This window comes from Amia ocellicauda, chromosome 15 (assembly GCF_036373705.1).
Source record: "Amia ocellicauda isolate fAmiCal2 chromosome 15, fAmiCal2.hap1, whole genome shotgun sequence".
Classification (NCBI taxonomy): Eukaryota; Metazoa; Chordata; class Actinopteri; order Amiiformes; family Amiidae; genus Amia; species Amia ocellicauda.
The window spans coordinates 4,710,355-4,722,215 of NC_089864.1; the positions used below are offsets into that span (position 1 = coordinate 4,710,355).

The 11,861-nt window shown below is 46.6% G+C and overlaps 2 protein-coding genes across 2 annotated transcripts; one reads left to right on the forward strand and one right to left on the reverse strand.

The window, feature by feature from the left end:
- The first annotated feature begins 131 nt into the window (after positions 1-131).
- On the forward strand, positions 132-4,110 carry LOC136711050 (POU domain, class 5, transcription factor 3-like). The gene is made up of 6 exons (XM_066687022.1): positions 132-427; positions 515-671; positions 1,903-2,014; positions 2,735-2,865; positions 3,077-3,238; positions 3,862-4,110. Exons 1-6 carry the CDS (start codon positions 132-134, stop codon positions 4,108-4,110), a joined length of 1,107 nt encoding a protein of 368 aa, XP_066543119.1.
- Positions 4,111-5,314: 1,204 nt separating this feature from the next.
- tcf19l (transcription factor 19 (SC1), like) lies at positions 5,315-11,592 on the reverse strand. The gene is made up of 4 exons (XM_066687173.1): positions 10,133-11,592; positions 8,839-9,374; positions 8,361-8,608; positions 5,315-8,077 (listed from the first exon to the last, which is right to left on the reverse strand). The coding sequence occupies exons 1-4, from the start codon at positions 10,407-10,409 to the stop codon at positions 7,813-7,815; spliced, it is 1,326 nt and encodes a 441-aa protein (XP_066543270.1). The 5' UTR covers positions 10,410-11,592; the 3' UTR covers positions 5,315-7,812.
- Positions 11,593-11,861: the final 269 nt, after the last annotated feature.

The following is an 11,861-nucleotide window of genomic DNA, read 5'->3' on the forward strand; positions in this document are numbered from 1 at the left end:
AGGAGAAGTGTCACTTGTTTTTGTGGGAGTGCATGATCAAGGGAGGCACACATTCTGAGAGAGAGATAGACACAGAAAGACAGAGACTGCTGACTGCCTTGAGAATACCTACCCATCCCCAACAATTTACAATGACAGGGCGCCTGTCTGCCCAAGAGCTCGGAAGATCCTTCCAATTTCCCGCAGACGGCCTCCACCTCGGCCAAGATGCCGTCCCGCATTACTACAACGACGCGTTTGGGGCCTACAAAGCCGGGGATTTTCCCCAACTCATGCCTGAGGACCCCACCTCAAGGGGCGCTCATGGCCTGACCCGGGCTTGGTACCCCTTCCCTGGGGCCGAGGCCTGGTCCCACGGAGGAGGCGCCATGGTCTACGAGCCCCCGAAAACAGGGGAGCCGGTCAAGGCGGAGAAGGAAAGCTTGGTGTACCAGCCCTGGAATTCTTGCCTCTTACCTCAGGTCAGCTCAGGGACTGCAGGCCTCCTCCCCTGTAACAGCCCCGTTTCCTCCAGGACTGGAGGGGGTGCTGGGGAGCTGGTTCTCGGGGCACAACCTGGCCTGGAGACCCCCCTCAGCCCCCTGGATAGCAGCAGTGTGAGCCCCCCCACCAGCAACGAGAGTCCGGGGAGCGAGGAAGGGCGAGGAGCGTCGAGCGACAGCGGAGACGAGGTAAGGGAAAGTTTTATGTTGTTTTTTGGGAATCAATGAACAGTTAAACTGAAGCCAAAGTGGTTTGCTAGTGTGAAAGTATTTGCTCCAGTTGTGCATCTCCAAAGAGAAGCCAAGTCCATATCTTAGGCCGTGATCCAGTGGGGAGAGATCAAGCTCAGTACCATTTGAAAAGACAAGATGGCTTCAATATCTCTGATAGATGTGATAAATGAACAAAGCTTGTGGATGTAGACATCAGAGTGGAAAGACACATCTGCACCGAGCTTAAAACATTTATTTCAGTCAAGCTTTGTGTTATATACAACTCTGTAAAAAATGTACCACTTAACATTGATTTCTGAACTTGAACTTAATTTTTTCCAGAGCTGTATATATGGATATGTGAATACTTGTCAATAATGAAGGGGAACTTCATGTAGGTTTAATACTAGGGATTTAAGTGCAATAACAGGCCTGAGCCTATGTTTAAAACAGAGATTCCTGGTGGAAACAGAGGAGGGTTCGGCTTGATTTAAGTGGCGAGAACTGAGAACTTCATTGTGAGGCAAGATTGTGAAAAATGATTTTGACTGAGCGGAAATACAAACCCTGCAGTTGCTTCATATGTTTTCATGATTGGAAATATGTGGGACAGCACTATTTTTCTACATTTAAATGACTTTGTGTCATTAAATAAATACATAATTACACACATCATTATTATTATTACTAGTATACTCATTATTATTAGTATTAAGGTCACTCTTAGGACAATGTAGCTCAGAAAAGGTTAATATTCAAATGTTTGCATTGGATCAATTTTGTCTTTGGATAAAACAGTAAATAAATGTGCGTTTCTTTCTGTTAAACCGAGGTATGTGGATAAAGTTTGTTTGCAATGATTCATAAATCCTCCAGGTCTGTTACAGATGACACTGCATTTAAAATTGCAATTATTTAGGGCGAAGAAACTGAAGGAGAGAAAATAGAAATGTTCTGAAGTAAATGTTTTTTTTTATTGCTGTATACCTTTATCAATAAGACTTGAAAGCTCACTGCAGAGAGAAGGACGGGTGTCTTGGGTTGTGGTTTTCCCTAACGTGTCCTGGGTCTCCAAAATACTTACCGACCTGAACCTGCCTCATAATCTCGTCTGGTGTGGGTTATAAACCTACCGTAATGATATTAATAATAATAATAATAATAATAATAATAATAATAATAATAATAATCCTGTGTCTGTGCCCAGGAGTCGCTGAGCGCCGAGGACCTGGAGCAGTTCGCCAAGGAGCTGAAGCACAAGCGCATCACGCTGGGCTTCACGCAGGCAGATGTGGGCCTCGCTTTGGGCGTCCTATACGGTAACACTCAACAGTACTTTATTCATTTTAATTATAATAATAATTATAATAATAATGCCATAATATTTTTAAATTATGTATTTTTAAACATATAACAGTCCATATTTTATACAGCTGCAGATGACACTGACCTCTGAGTTGGTTCTGGGTTTAACGTATCCAGTTGTGTTGTCTTTGAGTTAATTTTACCCAACTCATAGTTAGATATTAATACATTTATGATTACTTTTTAAAATGTATTTTCTATATATACATGTACTTATTCTTATTATTTAAATTCGTTCTCAGATTTTGCAATGCTTTGGCAATGTTGCTCCTTATATTACCTGCAGAACCACATTCATGCAATTTGTGTTAAAAACAACAAACATTATAAAAAGTTATAGTGAATGAGACTGAATTGCAAAGTGCAAATCTCTACCCAATTGTGGTACATTCCCTACTATTTGTAAATCAAAATGTGATAGGGTACAACTTAATAATATGCCATCCGGTGGGGGGGGGTCATGTTTTGATTTGGTCTAGCCCTAAGTTATGACCATATCGTTTTTTTAATATTAAAGATTAGTGAAGGTGGATTGTAGAGATGGCCTTCCAAAGATCTCTGAGTTTAAATCCCTGGGCCACTGCTATATGTAAGTGCTGCTTTAGGGTGGAGGTGACAGCAATATGGCTGTGGTTTGTTAAAGGGTTGTGTCTGAGCAGGTCTGTGCATTTCAGGGAAGATGTTCAGTCAGACGACCATCTGCCGGTTTGAAGCCCTGCAGCTGAGCTTCAAGAACATGTGCAAGCTGAAGCCACTGCTGGACCGCTGGCTGAGAGAGGTGGACACCAACCAGAACCTGCAAGAGGTCAGTTATGTCTGCTGTAGGATGATGCTAAACTGTGGCTGTCACTCCATCTGCCTGTACAGCGGTGGTCTACAGTATCCACACTAAACTATCGCTTCATGTTCCCTGCAAACTAACATCAAACACTAGACCAGGTGCTTATGCCAACCTGTACAGGGCCGAACTTGTGATCGAGACTAATCCACTGCTGTTCGTGTATCTGTGTCACCAGCTCTGTAACCTGGAACAAGCTGCCATCCAGGCCCGCAAGAGGAAGAGAACCAGCATCGAGAACAACGTGAAGGGGAGCCTGGAGACCTACTTCAGCAAGTGTCCCAAACCTTCTGCCCAGGAAATTGCCCAGATCGCAGACGACCTCAACTTGGAGAAGGACGTACGTATGGCAGGCCTTGGTCTTCACAGATAATTACACCTCCTCAGGACACCAGCTGTGAAAATCTCTGTTCTTCTGTGTTTCTTTGAGGACGGGAAAAGATTGACACGATTTTTATGAAACCTAAGCATGTATTACCAACACCAATGGACAAAATATTTTATAACATTGTAAAGGAAACACCTATGGTGTGAAAATTATTGGGAAAAAATATTTGGAAGTATATATAAACATGTACTGTATGTAGCATTAGGCGTTTCTTTATTTTTGTCCATGTATTAAACCCTGTTATAGTATAGCCTAATACCACCCTACCAATACATGTGTACAGTAGTTTTAAAAGTCCCCTGTTACATATACACTGCGTAATCCCCAGCCGATGTGTTTCTCTCGTCCCTTTATTCATTACATCGGAAATGAGAAAACTCGTTTGTAATGTGTGTGTGCTTTAAAACAAGTACAGTAATATAAATGATACAATTCCTAGTGCACAGGTTAGACAGGGGCAGCTGAGGGGTCAGTCCTTGGGATGAATCATGAGGAACATGACTCTGTGGAGTACACCCTTTTAACTGTATCTCGTGCCAAACTGACAACACACTCTTCCCTCCCTCCCCCCTCAGGTGGTGCGCGTGTGGTTCTGCAACCGGAGGCAGAAGGGCAAACGCAGCACCTTCCCGGGCATCGAGGAGTACGAGGGCGCCCAGTCCTTCAGCCCGTCCGCCGTGCCCTACCACAACCCCATGGGCTCCCACGGCTACAACAACTCTGCGTTTGCCACCCTATACATGCCCCAGTTCCACGACCCAGAGGCCTACTCCCAGCCAATGCCCCCTCCCCCGGCCATGGGGCACCCCATGCCCTCCAGCTGATCTCTCTCTGGAGAACAATGAGCAAAGGAGAAGAAATCAGCGAGTCTGGGGGGGGGTGGGGGAGGAATAGGGAATAGGCAGAGAAAGGAATGGGGAAAGGAAAGCACCTCTTTGTGCCTTTGGCCTTTGTCTTCAGTTGTACAGGGGCACTTTTGTTTTTAACCCCCCCCCCATTCCCCTCGTCTCACCCTGAATGTCCTGTAAGGCAGTGTTGCTAGATTGCCTGCCTCTCTATCTTTCTGTCTGTCTGTCTGTCTGTCTGTCTGTCTGGTTAATAGGTCAGAGTTCCCTGGTATCAAGGAACTTATCAATGCCCTAATTTAACTGGCAAGGTATGATGTTTGTTTGAATTTTTTATTTTTATTTTCCTCTTGCCCAGTCGTTGGTTTCAGAAATACTCCCAAATAATAATAGATACATGCAATTAGTTTGTTTTCCCGAGCTCCATGCTCATTGAAAGGGGGACTGATTGCCTTCACTGTCCCAGAACTCGACTGGGGCACCAATCAGAAAAAACAGTGAGCCCCTCAAGAGCAGGACTGGGAAACACTGCCATAGGCCACCTGAGGTCCCTAACCCAGTACTTCCTAAACCCGGTCCTGGGGGCCCATCGATCCCCTCCTCTGTGCTTCTGTCTTCCTCAAACGAGATCTTTTAATAGTAGATGACATTGATGGACAATAGAATCAACCAGGTAGAGATCCATTTTATTCTCCCTTGACACATTCCAGGAAAGCAAACCGATAAAGTGCCTTGTAGAATGACGGCCATAGAAAATCTGTATTTAAGGTCTTTGTTTAATTTTTTTTTCTAATTTTATTCTTTTTATTTTTTGTTGTGTGTTTTCTTCCTAGATTGATTTCTGCTCTTCTCGTGCAGCAATCGAGGGGTTTTGGAAAGGGGAGATGCTGTAAATAAACATAACAAAGATCCTTTTCTTGTGACCAGTCATTCATGAGTTTGATTAGTATCAGTTTAGGGACTAGTAAAAATAAAATAAAACTATATATATATATATATTCATGAAGTTTGTTTGTTGTTTTGTTATGATGGCTGTATTGTGACCAAAACGTAAGATACAGAAGACAGAGATGCAAATCTACACCAAACACAGTCACAAGGCCCCCACTCCTTCCACATTTTATCGTTGGTCATAAAACCTTCCTTAATTATACTTTCCTGACAAAACAACATACTATTCACCTTGATTTCCACTTTTCCTGCATCGTTTATTGTTCGGCAATGATAAGCGACAGATGGACAAAACCAGAGTATTATTAAATATATACATACATACAAACATGACACATAGATGCATGGTTCATTGACAAAAAATATTTAAAAATATACATGTCTCTTAGCTTAAAATCTCCCCAGTGACAGGGAGAGGAAATGATGGAATCGGTAAGAGATTAACCCGTATAAATAAATGTGACGCGTATATTTGACTCAGTGATCAATATCCCCAGGACAGATATAGATATATTCTGAATCACCTGCACTACACATACAAGCAGGCAAGCCGATACGTTATTATATAGTATTTACTACTGTTGCTCCAGTCCTTTGTGGTATAGCTTTTACTCGGCAGAGACAGGCAGATGACACCCAGACTTTGTAAAGGTACTTCATTTACATATTCCACTCAGCGCCCCCACTGAAGAGCCTTTTAGATGCTTGGGTCCATTTTGGATAATCTCCAGGTCCTTCTAACAGTACTGTAGAAGGACCAGGGCTGGAGATCCTGCTGTTACAAGTCTCTGTTTATCTCATGAGGGATGTTAGACATTTGTGTTGGGCCCATATTTAGTGGGTCAAAGTCTTCTCATTGTACTTGCTGGTCTCATACGCTTAGGTCAACTGACTGCATTCATAGCCAGTGTGTATATGTATATATATATATACACATACACACACACACATATATCTATATACATACATACATACATACATACATGTTGCATTTTCAGGTTACTATACAGCTATTGGCAGACTCCTTCCTTCAAAAAGCTGCTGCAACTTTCAAAAACCCTTCAGCAGAATTAGCTTGGGATCAGAAATCTTCAACAACCTTAAAATATGTCACCGACAACCATTCTGTTGTTTTATTTCCCAGTCCTTCTAGCATATGTATTTTTTTACTCCATTTTCAATAAAGACAATTAATACACATTGTACATTACTAGGAAAGAGCAGACCTGTACTGTGCCGAGGGCAGGATTGACAAAACAAGCTTACTGGAACAAAAACTGGGAAGTAAAACTGGTACGCAACCTCTTTGCTTTCCTCCTGCCCCTGGAAACACAACCACTAACCAAGTGAATTTAAATGATCACAAGAGTGTTGCCAGACCTCATGCCATGAGATATTTTTGAGAGACCCAGGGATTTTCAGCGCACTTGCTATGAGTCAGAAGGGTCTTATTTTCCCTGTCTTTCGCAACTTACTATCTTGGAAGCCATTTATCCAGCCTCTGAAATCAATCACAAAGCAGCCTTTCACAAAAGTGTGTGTTGCTGATCTCCATCTATAGACAGATAATCGCAAAGCACTGGTTTGGAGTCAATGGGCTTTCTCCCTGATGCCACTGTGCTCAGGTGAGGGTAACTCTGCTGTGCATTGTGTAGATGCGAGATCCTCAGTAACAGGGGGAGAGAGGTGAAATGTCTATGGCATAATGAAGGATTAAATCGCATTCATTTTAAAGCACCATCCACCCTTGAAAAAAATAGCCACAAAAAACTCAGAAGGATTGAAAAAAACACATTTTCATATATATAAAAAGTAACATCATAAATTAAGGCAGAGAGTCGGTCAAATGTTATTGGTATAGGAGATGGGTCAAGCCAAATAGTCCAGACAAAGCTGGCTTCAATCTGAACCCTATAGTCCAGACATATTGGCTCCATTCTGGACTGTGTCATAGCCACCTGTGGCTGGGATTCCCCACAAGAGTGGAGCTGTCTGAGGGCCGCTGGGGGTTGCGTGGGCTGCAGTCAACAAGGGTTTTCCTTTGCACGTAACTCAAGGGAACAGCACCCCCCTGTGTCTGACTGGGGCACCTGGGAGTGCTGCAGCCTTCACAGCGAGAGCTCCATCGTAGCGCTGTGGGCCTGTGAGCCGATAGTAAAAGAACAAACCCAAATGGACTTATAATTACTGATTGGTAAACAATGGGAAGGTGTGTGTGTGTGTGTGAGAGAGAGATAGTAAGAGTTTGTGTTGACTGCCTGCATCCGTCCCACATTAAGAACTGGGATTATAGGGGTGAGACCGATTGATTGGTAAGGTATAAAAACTAAAAACAATCCACACAGATTAAAAAAAAACATTGTGTTGCACCAGCCCACCCTTCCTTCAGGGACAAGACACATGGCCTCCGAGACCTGAGAAAGCGTTATTTAAAAAGCACGCTGAGACAGAGCACATTCTCCAGCAGGTTTCCCGAAATAGGTGCAGGCAGTAGTGCTTAAACTGGGAAAATCCTGCCTCTGAGACCAATAAGTTTCCGAAATCTTAAAAAATTAAAAATACAGATATATAAATGTATCAGAAAGGTAACAGAGTCCAGACTCTATTGGACACACTGCAACAAAGACTCCCAAAGCTCAAACAAAATCCCTTCGAAATAAAGACACCACGCTGGCCAAGGTGCCCCTCTCTTCACCCCGAGTCCAGTTCAGGGGGGATATTGGGGTCCCGTCAGCGACAGCCGCAGTGGAACTCGGCGGCCGCGTCCTGCACGCTGCCGTCGCTCCAGCCGGCGCAGTCCACGTGGTACCAGGCATCACAGTCGTCACACTGTACCCACTTCACTGTGTCCTGCTGGGGCAGCCGGCAGCGCGGGGAGGCGCAGGGCTCGGCCAGCTCTCGAAGGGGGGTCCCCAGGGCCGCCGGGCGCACCTCGGTCTCAACGTACAGGTGCCCCGACACCAGCGGGTGCTTCCTGGGCCGCCCCCGGCGCTTCCTGGAAGAGAGGAAAAAGAGAAAGATGAACGAAGGAGACCAATCATTGAGACAGGATCACCAACATGGTACCTGGATCCGGCCTCAAAAACACATCATTATAATATTCACAATAATCGTCATCACTTCCATTTTCATTGCAACTGTATTAGTTACATCTATTCTAGATTCTAGACCATCAATTATAATGAATACAGATCATAAGAGCAGAAAGGGAGAGAGAATAAGATGAAATGGGCTTCATCCTGCTACTCTGGTCAGACTCCCCAGGCCGGTCCTCTCACCCCGCAGAGCTCATGTGCAGTTTGTGCAGCAGGGCGGTGCTGCCGTCGCTCTGGTCCTGCCCCAGCCGACCGCAGTGCTCTCTGGACATCAACAGGGGGCTGTAGAGGTTCCCGCTGCTGGGCAGCCTCCTGCGCTGGCCTTTCGGGGTGCGTTGCACAAAGCTGGACACCAGGGAGTGACAGGGGGCGGCCTGGGGTGGCTGGGCGTCCGACTCTGACTTGCAGTGGCGTCTCTTGGCCTGCCGGACCTGTGGGCGGAGCCAGACAGGCCCCACAGCTGGGTTAGTCTCGGGTTTAAGAGAATTAAAACAGCACAGCCCAAACATTAAGAACATTCACCCTCCTTTGGTTCTGATAAAGGTTTTTCAAAGCATGTTTCTGTGATTGTATTGCATTTTATACCATGCTATGCAGTGTGTATGTATTTTACTGCACTGTGTATGCATGTGTTGTTTTGCACTTTGGTTTCTAGCCTCACCTCCTCGGAGACCTCATCCTCTAGCTCAGCCAGAACAGTGTGTGCTGACTTGCGTCTGCTCTTGGATGAGCGGCCCGCGGCGTAGCAGGAGGAGGAAGAGGAGGAGGAGGAGGCGGGAGGCGGGGTGAAGGTGGCCGAGAGGGCGCGCGGCCGGGTCAGCGGTGGTTTCTCCGGGTGGAAAGTCAGCGGGCGAGCCTGCAGCTTACTGATACTCCCGATGGAGTTGAGAATGACAGTGGCCTTGTTCGAGGGGAGCGGCGCAGAGAGCTCGGGGGTGCGGCACAGCGTCTTGACCCGCCCGGCGCTGGGCAACATGGAGGGCTGCCCGCTCAGGGTGGTGAAGGACGAGGCCTTGGGCACCGTGATGGCGTCGAACTCCTGAGGCCGTACGAGCACCTTCTGGAAGAGGAAGTAGAACTCGGGGCTGGCGTCCGAGCCCGGGGCGGCCTGGTCTCCCTCGCCAAACGTCAGGGTGTCGCCGTCGCTGAGCTCCGTACGCTCGCCACGCTTCAGACGGGAATCGTTCACCCAGGTGCCTGTTGAGAAGGGTGGAGAAAACAAACAAATAAATAAAACAAACCAAACACAGTAAGGAGGGTGACACAGTGGTTAGCACTCCTGCCTCGCAGCTCCTCGGGCCCCAATCGCCCTTGGGGATCTGCCTATTCTGACTGCGGACACACAGGTTTTGCCCCCAAGCCCAAAGACAGGCTGCTTAGATTGACTAGCTACTCTAAATTGCCCTGTAATTGCGTGTGCGTTAGTGCTGCCCTGTGGTAGACTGGCATCCTATCCAGGGTACCCTACCTTGCACCCTCTATCTGCTGGGCAAGGCTCAAGCTCATGATGCCCCTGCACTAAATGAAGCAGTTACTGAAAAATGGATGGCAAGAAAAACAAACAAAATAAATAAATTGATCTAGTCCAGCCTGGTGGATTGGTGCTTAAATAACTTGTGTTAACCGTTTTGCCTACCAGCTGAGTTGGCCCAATTTAATTCCTTACTGGTAATTATTTTTCACCTCAGAGAGAACATCTACTTCAGTTAAAGTTGCCTTAAACAGAGGTGGCGGACACAAATGCAACAAAATGTCTATTTATCGATAGCAAAATCAATATTAAGGAATTACTCTGTAGATTGCATCAAATTATACTGTACAGAAGCACTAAGATATCACACATGCGATTACACACAAGGATACATAACTGTGTAGCACTTGAGTGAGTGACTGTGAGGTAAAGAGAGCGACCACAGTGTCGGGCTGCACCCTCTCCCGGCGGACTGCTCGCTCACCATGGCTGCTGTGGTCCACCATATACACCCTCCATCCTTCATCCTGCTCTTCCTCTTCCTTCTGCGCCTGCAGCTCGGCGTGGATTCGCGAAATGAGCTCCGGCCGACTCTCCGACTGCAGCGTCACGTCGCACAGCTCGGCGCGCCGGCCCAGGCGGAACACGCAGCGGGGCAGGGCCGGCCTGAAGGTGTACAGGTCCCGGGCGGCGTCCGAGCTGGAGCCCGAGGACGGTCCGATGCGCAGCAACTGGAAGCAAGGCTGTACTTCCGATAACATGCCGGGCGGGGACCCCCGACACGCCGAGGGGAGGATCAGGCGGTGGGGATGACCGGGCGAATTGGTTTCAAGAATGGAAGTGGGGATGCTACACTTTAAAACATAACTTCTGACATCTTTCTGTAGCCTTTGCACCACTACTGTGTGTGCGTGTTTTAATTATTAATTAATTATTATGACACTTTCAGCACATGCACTGACTACTAAATATGAACTGTGACATCAGAAGTCAGATTGCACCCTAAGGATCACCTAGACAAAACACCTGTCGGATTACGGTGTTTTGTACCTATTCAAATACATGAGCGTAAACAAACAAACACAAATCAGATGAGACACTGTTGCAATTATGAAATCTGCCTAAAATACAACAGTTATTAACTTGAAAGCCGTTTACGAAATGCACTCAAATCAATGGTGTTTTTAATTGCTTAGTTCGGGAAAAATAAGCAAGACCGACTTGTATATTCACTTATAATTCCTGTTTTGAAAGAAGACACGGTTCTCACCTGTCCGGCTTAAACTAAAGGCATTTCTCCAGGAGACTCGACCTGTCAGTCCTGCCTCTATCCTCGGAAGACGCACTCAGAGGAAACCAGGGATTGATCGACAGCTGGCCTTTGTTTCCCCCTTTCAAGCATCACAAAACGACCGACAAATCGTGTAATTTGGAAAGACTGTGTAGCCTGTCGTTGGTTTTATTTTAATTCTTATTTAAAATCTTACTAAAAGCGGTGCTGGTTGCGACAAGGAACGCGTTTCAGACACTACGCCCATGTCCTGTGGCTTCAAATACTGCCATCGATAAACACGCAAATACACAAATAAAGAGAAAACAATCCTATGTACACGGAGCAAATAAAACACTTGGAGTCCAGTATTTACGCCATAAAGTGTGTCCGCAGGTCCTGTGTGATATGTGTCAAGGGCTGATATGTGTCAAAGCAGCTGTTTCCGGCTCTGCCAGCTATATGACCTACATATAGATTTGAGATCTTGATCGATTGCAGTGGTCCTTAAATTCACCCTCCCAAGCGACCACCTGCCGAGCCCCCCCACCGATCACTCACATCGACCTGCAGTTATCCAGCGATCCGCCGTTAGTGTGCAATGAGGTGGGGGGGGAAAGAAAAAGCTTTGTGAGTTGCACGGCCGCACCGTCCTCTCCCTGGTTCGTGCCGTCCCTGCAGGAAGTGCTTTGAAAGTTGGCGCGCCGGCTCCTAGCGCGAGATCTGCCCACCGCGCCGCGCGCCGCCCCCGCCCCGGCAACCGCCCGCGTCCCCGGCAACCGCCGCCACAAGCCCCGCCCCCTCCGTTAAAACACCGCGGTCCGCGCACGTCAATCAATAATACCCGCCAATATTTGAATAAGCCCCGCCCTTTTGCCCTTTTTTGGAAGATGTGTCACACAAATTAACTCCCTACCAGCAACACGGCCCGGGAGACGGAACC

Bases quoted from the DNA above. Each gene is read 5' to 3' on its own strand.
- LOC136711050 (XM_066687022.1), top strand. From the start codon at position 132: ATGACAGGGCGCCTGTCTGCCCAAGAGCTCGGAAGATCCTTCCAATTT. The intron at 428-514 runs GTACCAGCCCTG...CGTTTCCTCCAG, and splicing joins GCGGAGAAGGAAAGCTTGGT to GACTGGAGGGGGTGCTGGGG. The intron at 2,015-2,734 runs GTAACACTCAAC...TGTGCATTTCAG, and splicing joins CGCTTTGGGCGTCCTATACG to GGAAGATGTTCAGTCAGACG.
- tcf19l (XM_066687173.1), bottom strand. From the start codon at position 10,409: ATGTTATCGGAAGTACAGCCTTGCTTCCAGTTGCTGCGCATCGGACCG. The intron at 9,375-10,132 runs GTGAGCGAGCAG...CCTTCTCAACAG, and splicing joins GGTGGACCACAGCAGCCATG to GCACCTGGGTGAACGATTCC. The intron at 8,609-8,838 runs GTGAGGCTAGAA...CTCCGCCCACAG, and splicing joins AGGATGAGGTCTCCGAGGAG to GTCCGGCAGGCCAAGAGACG.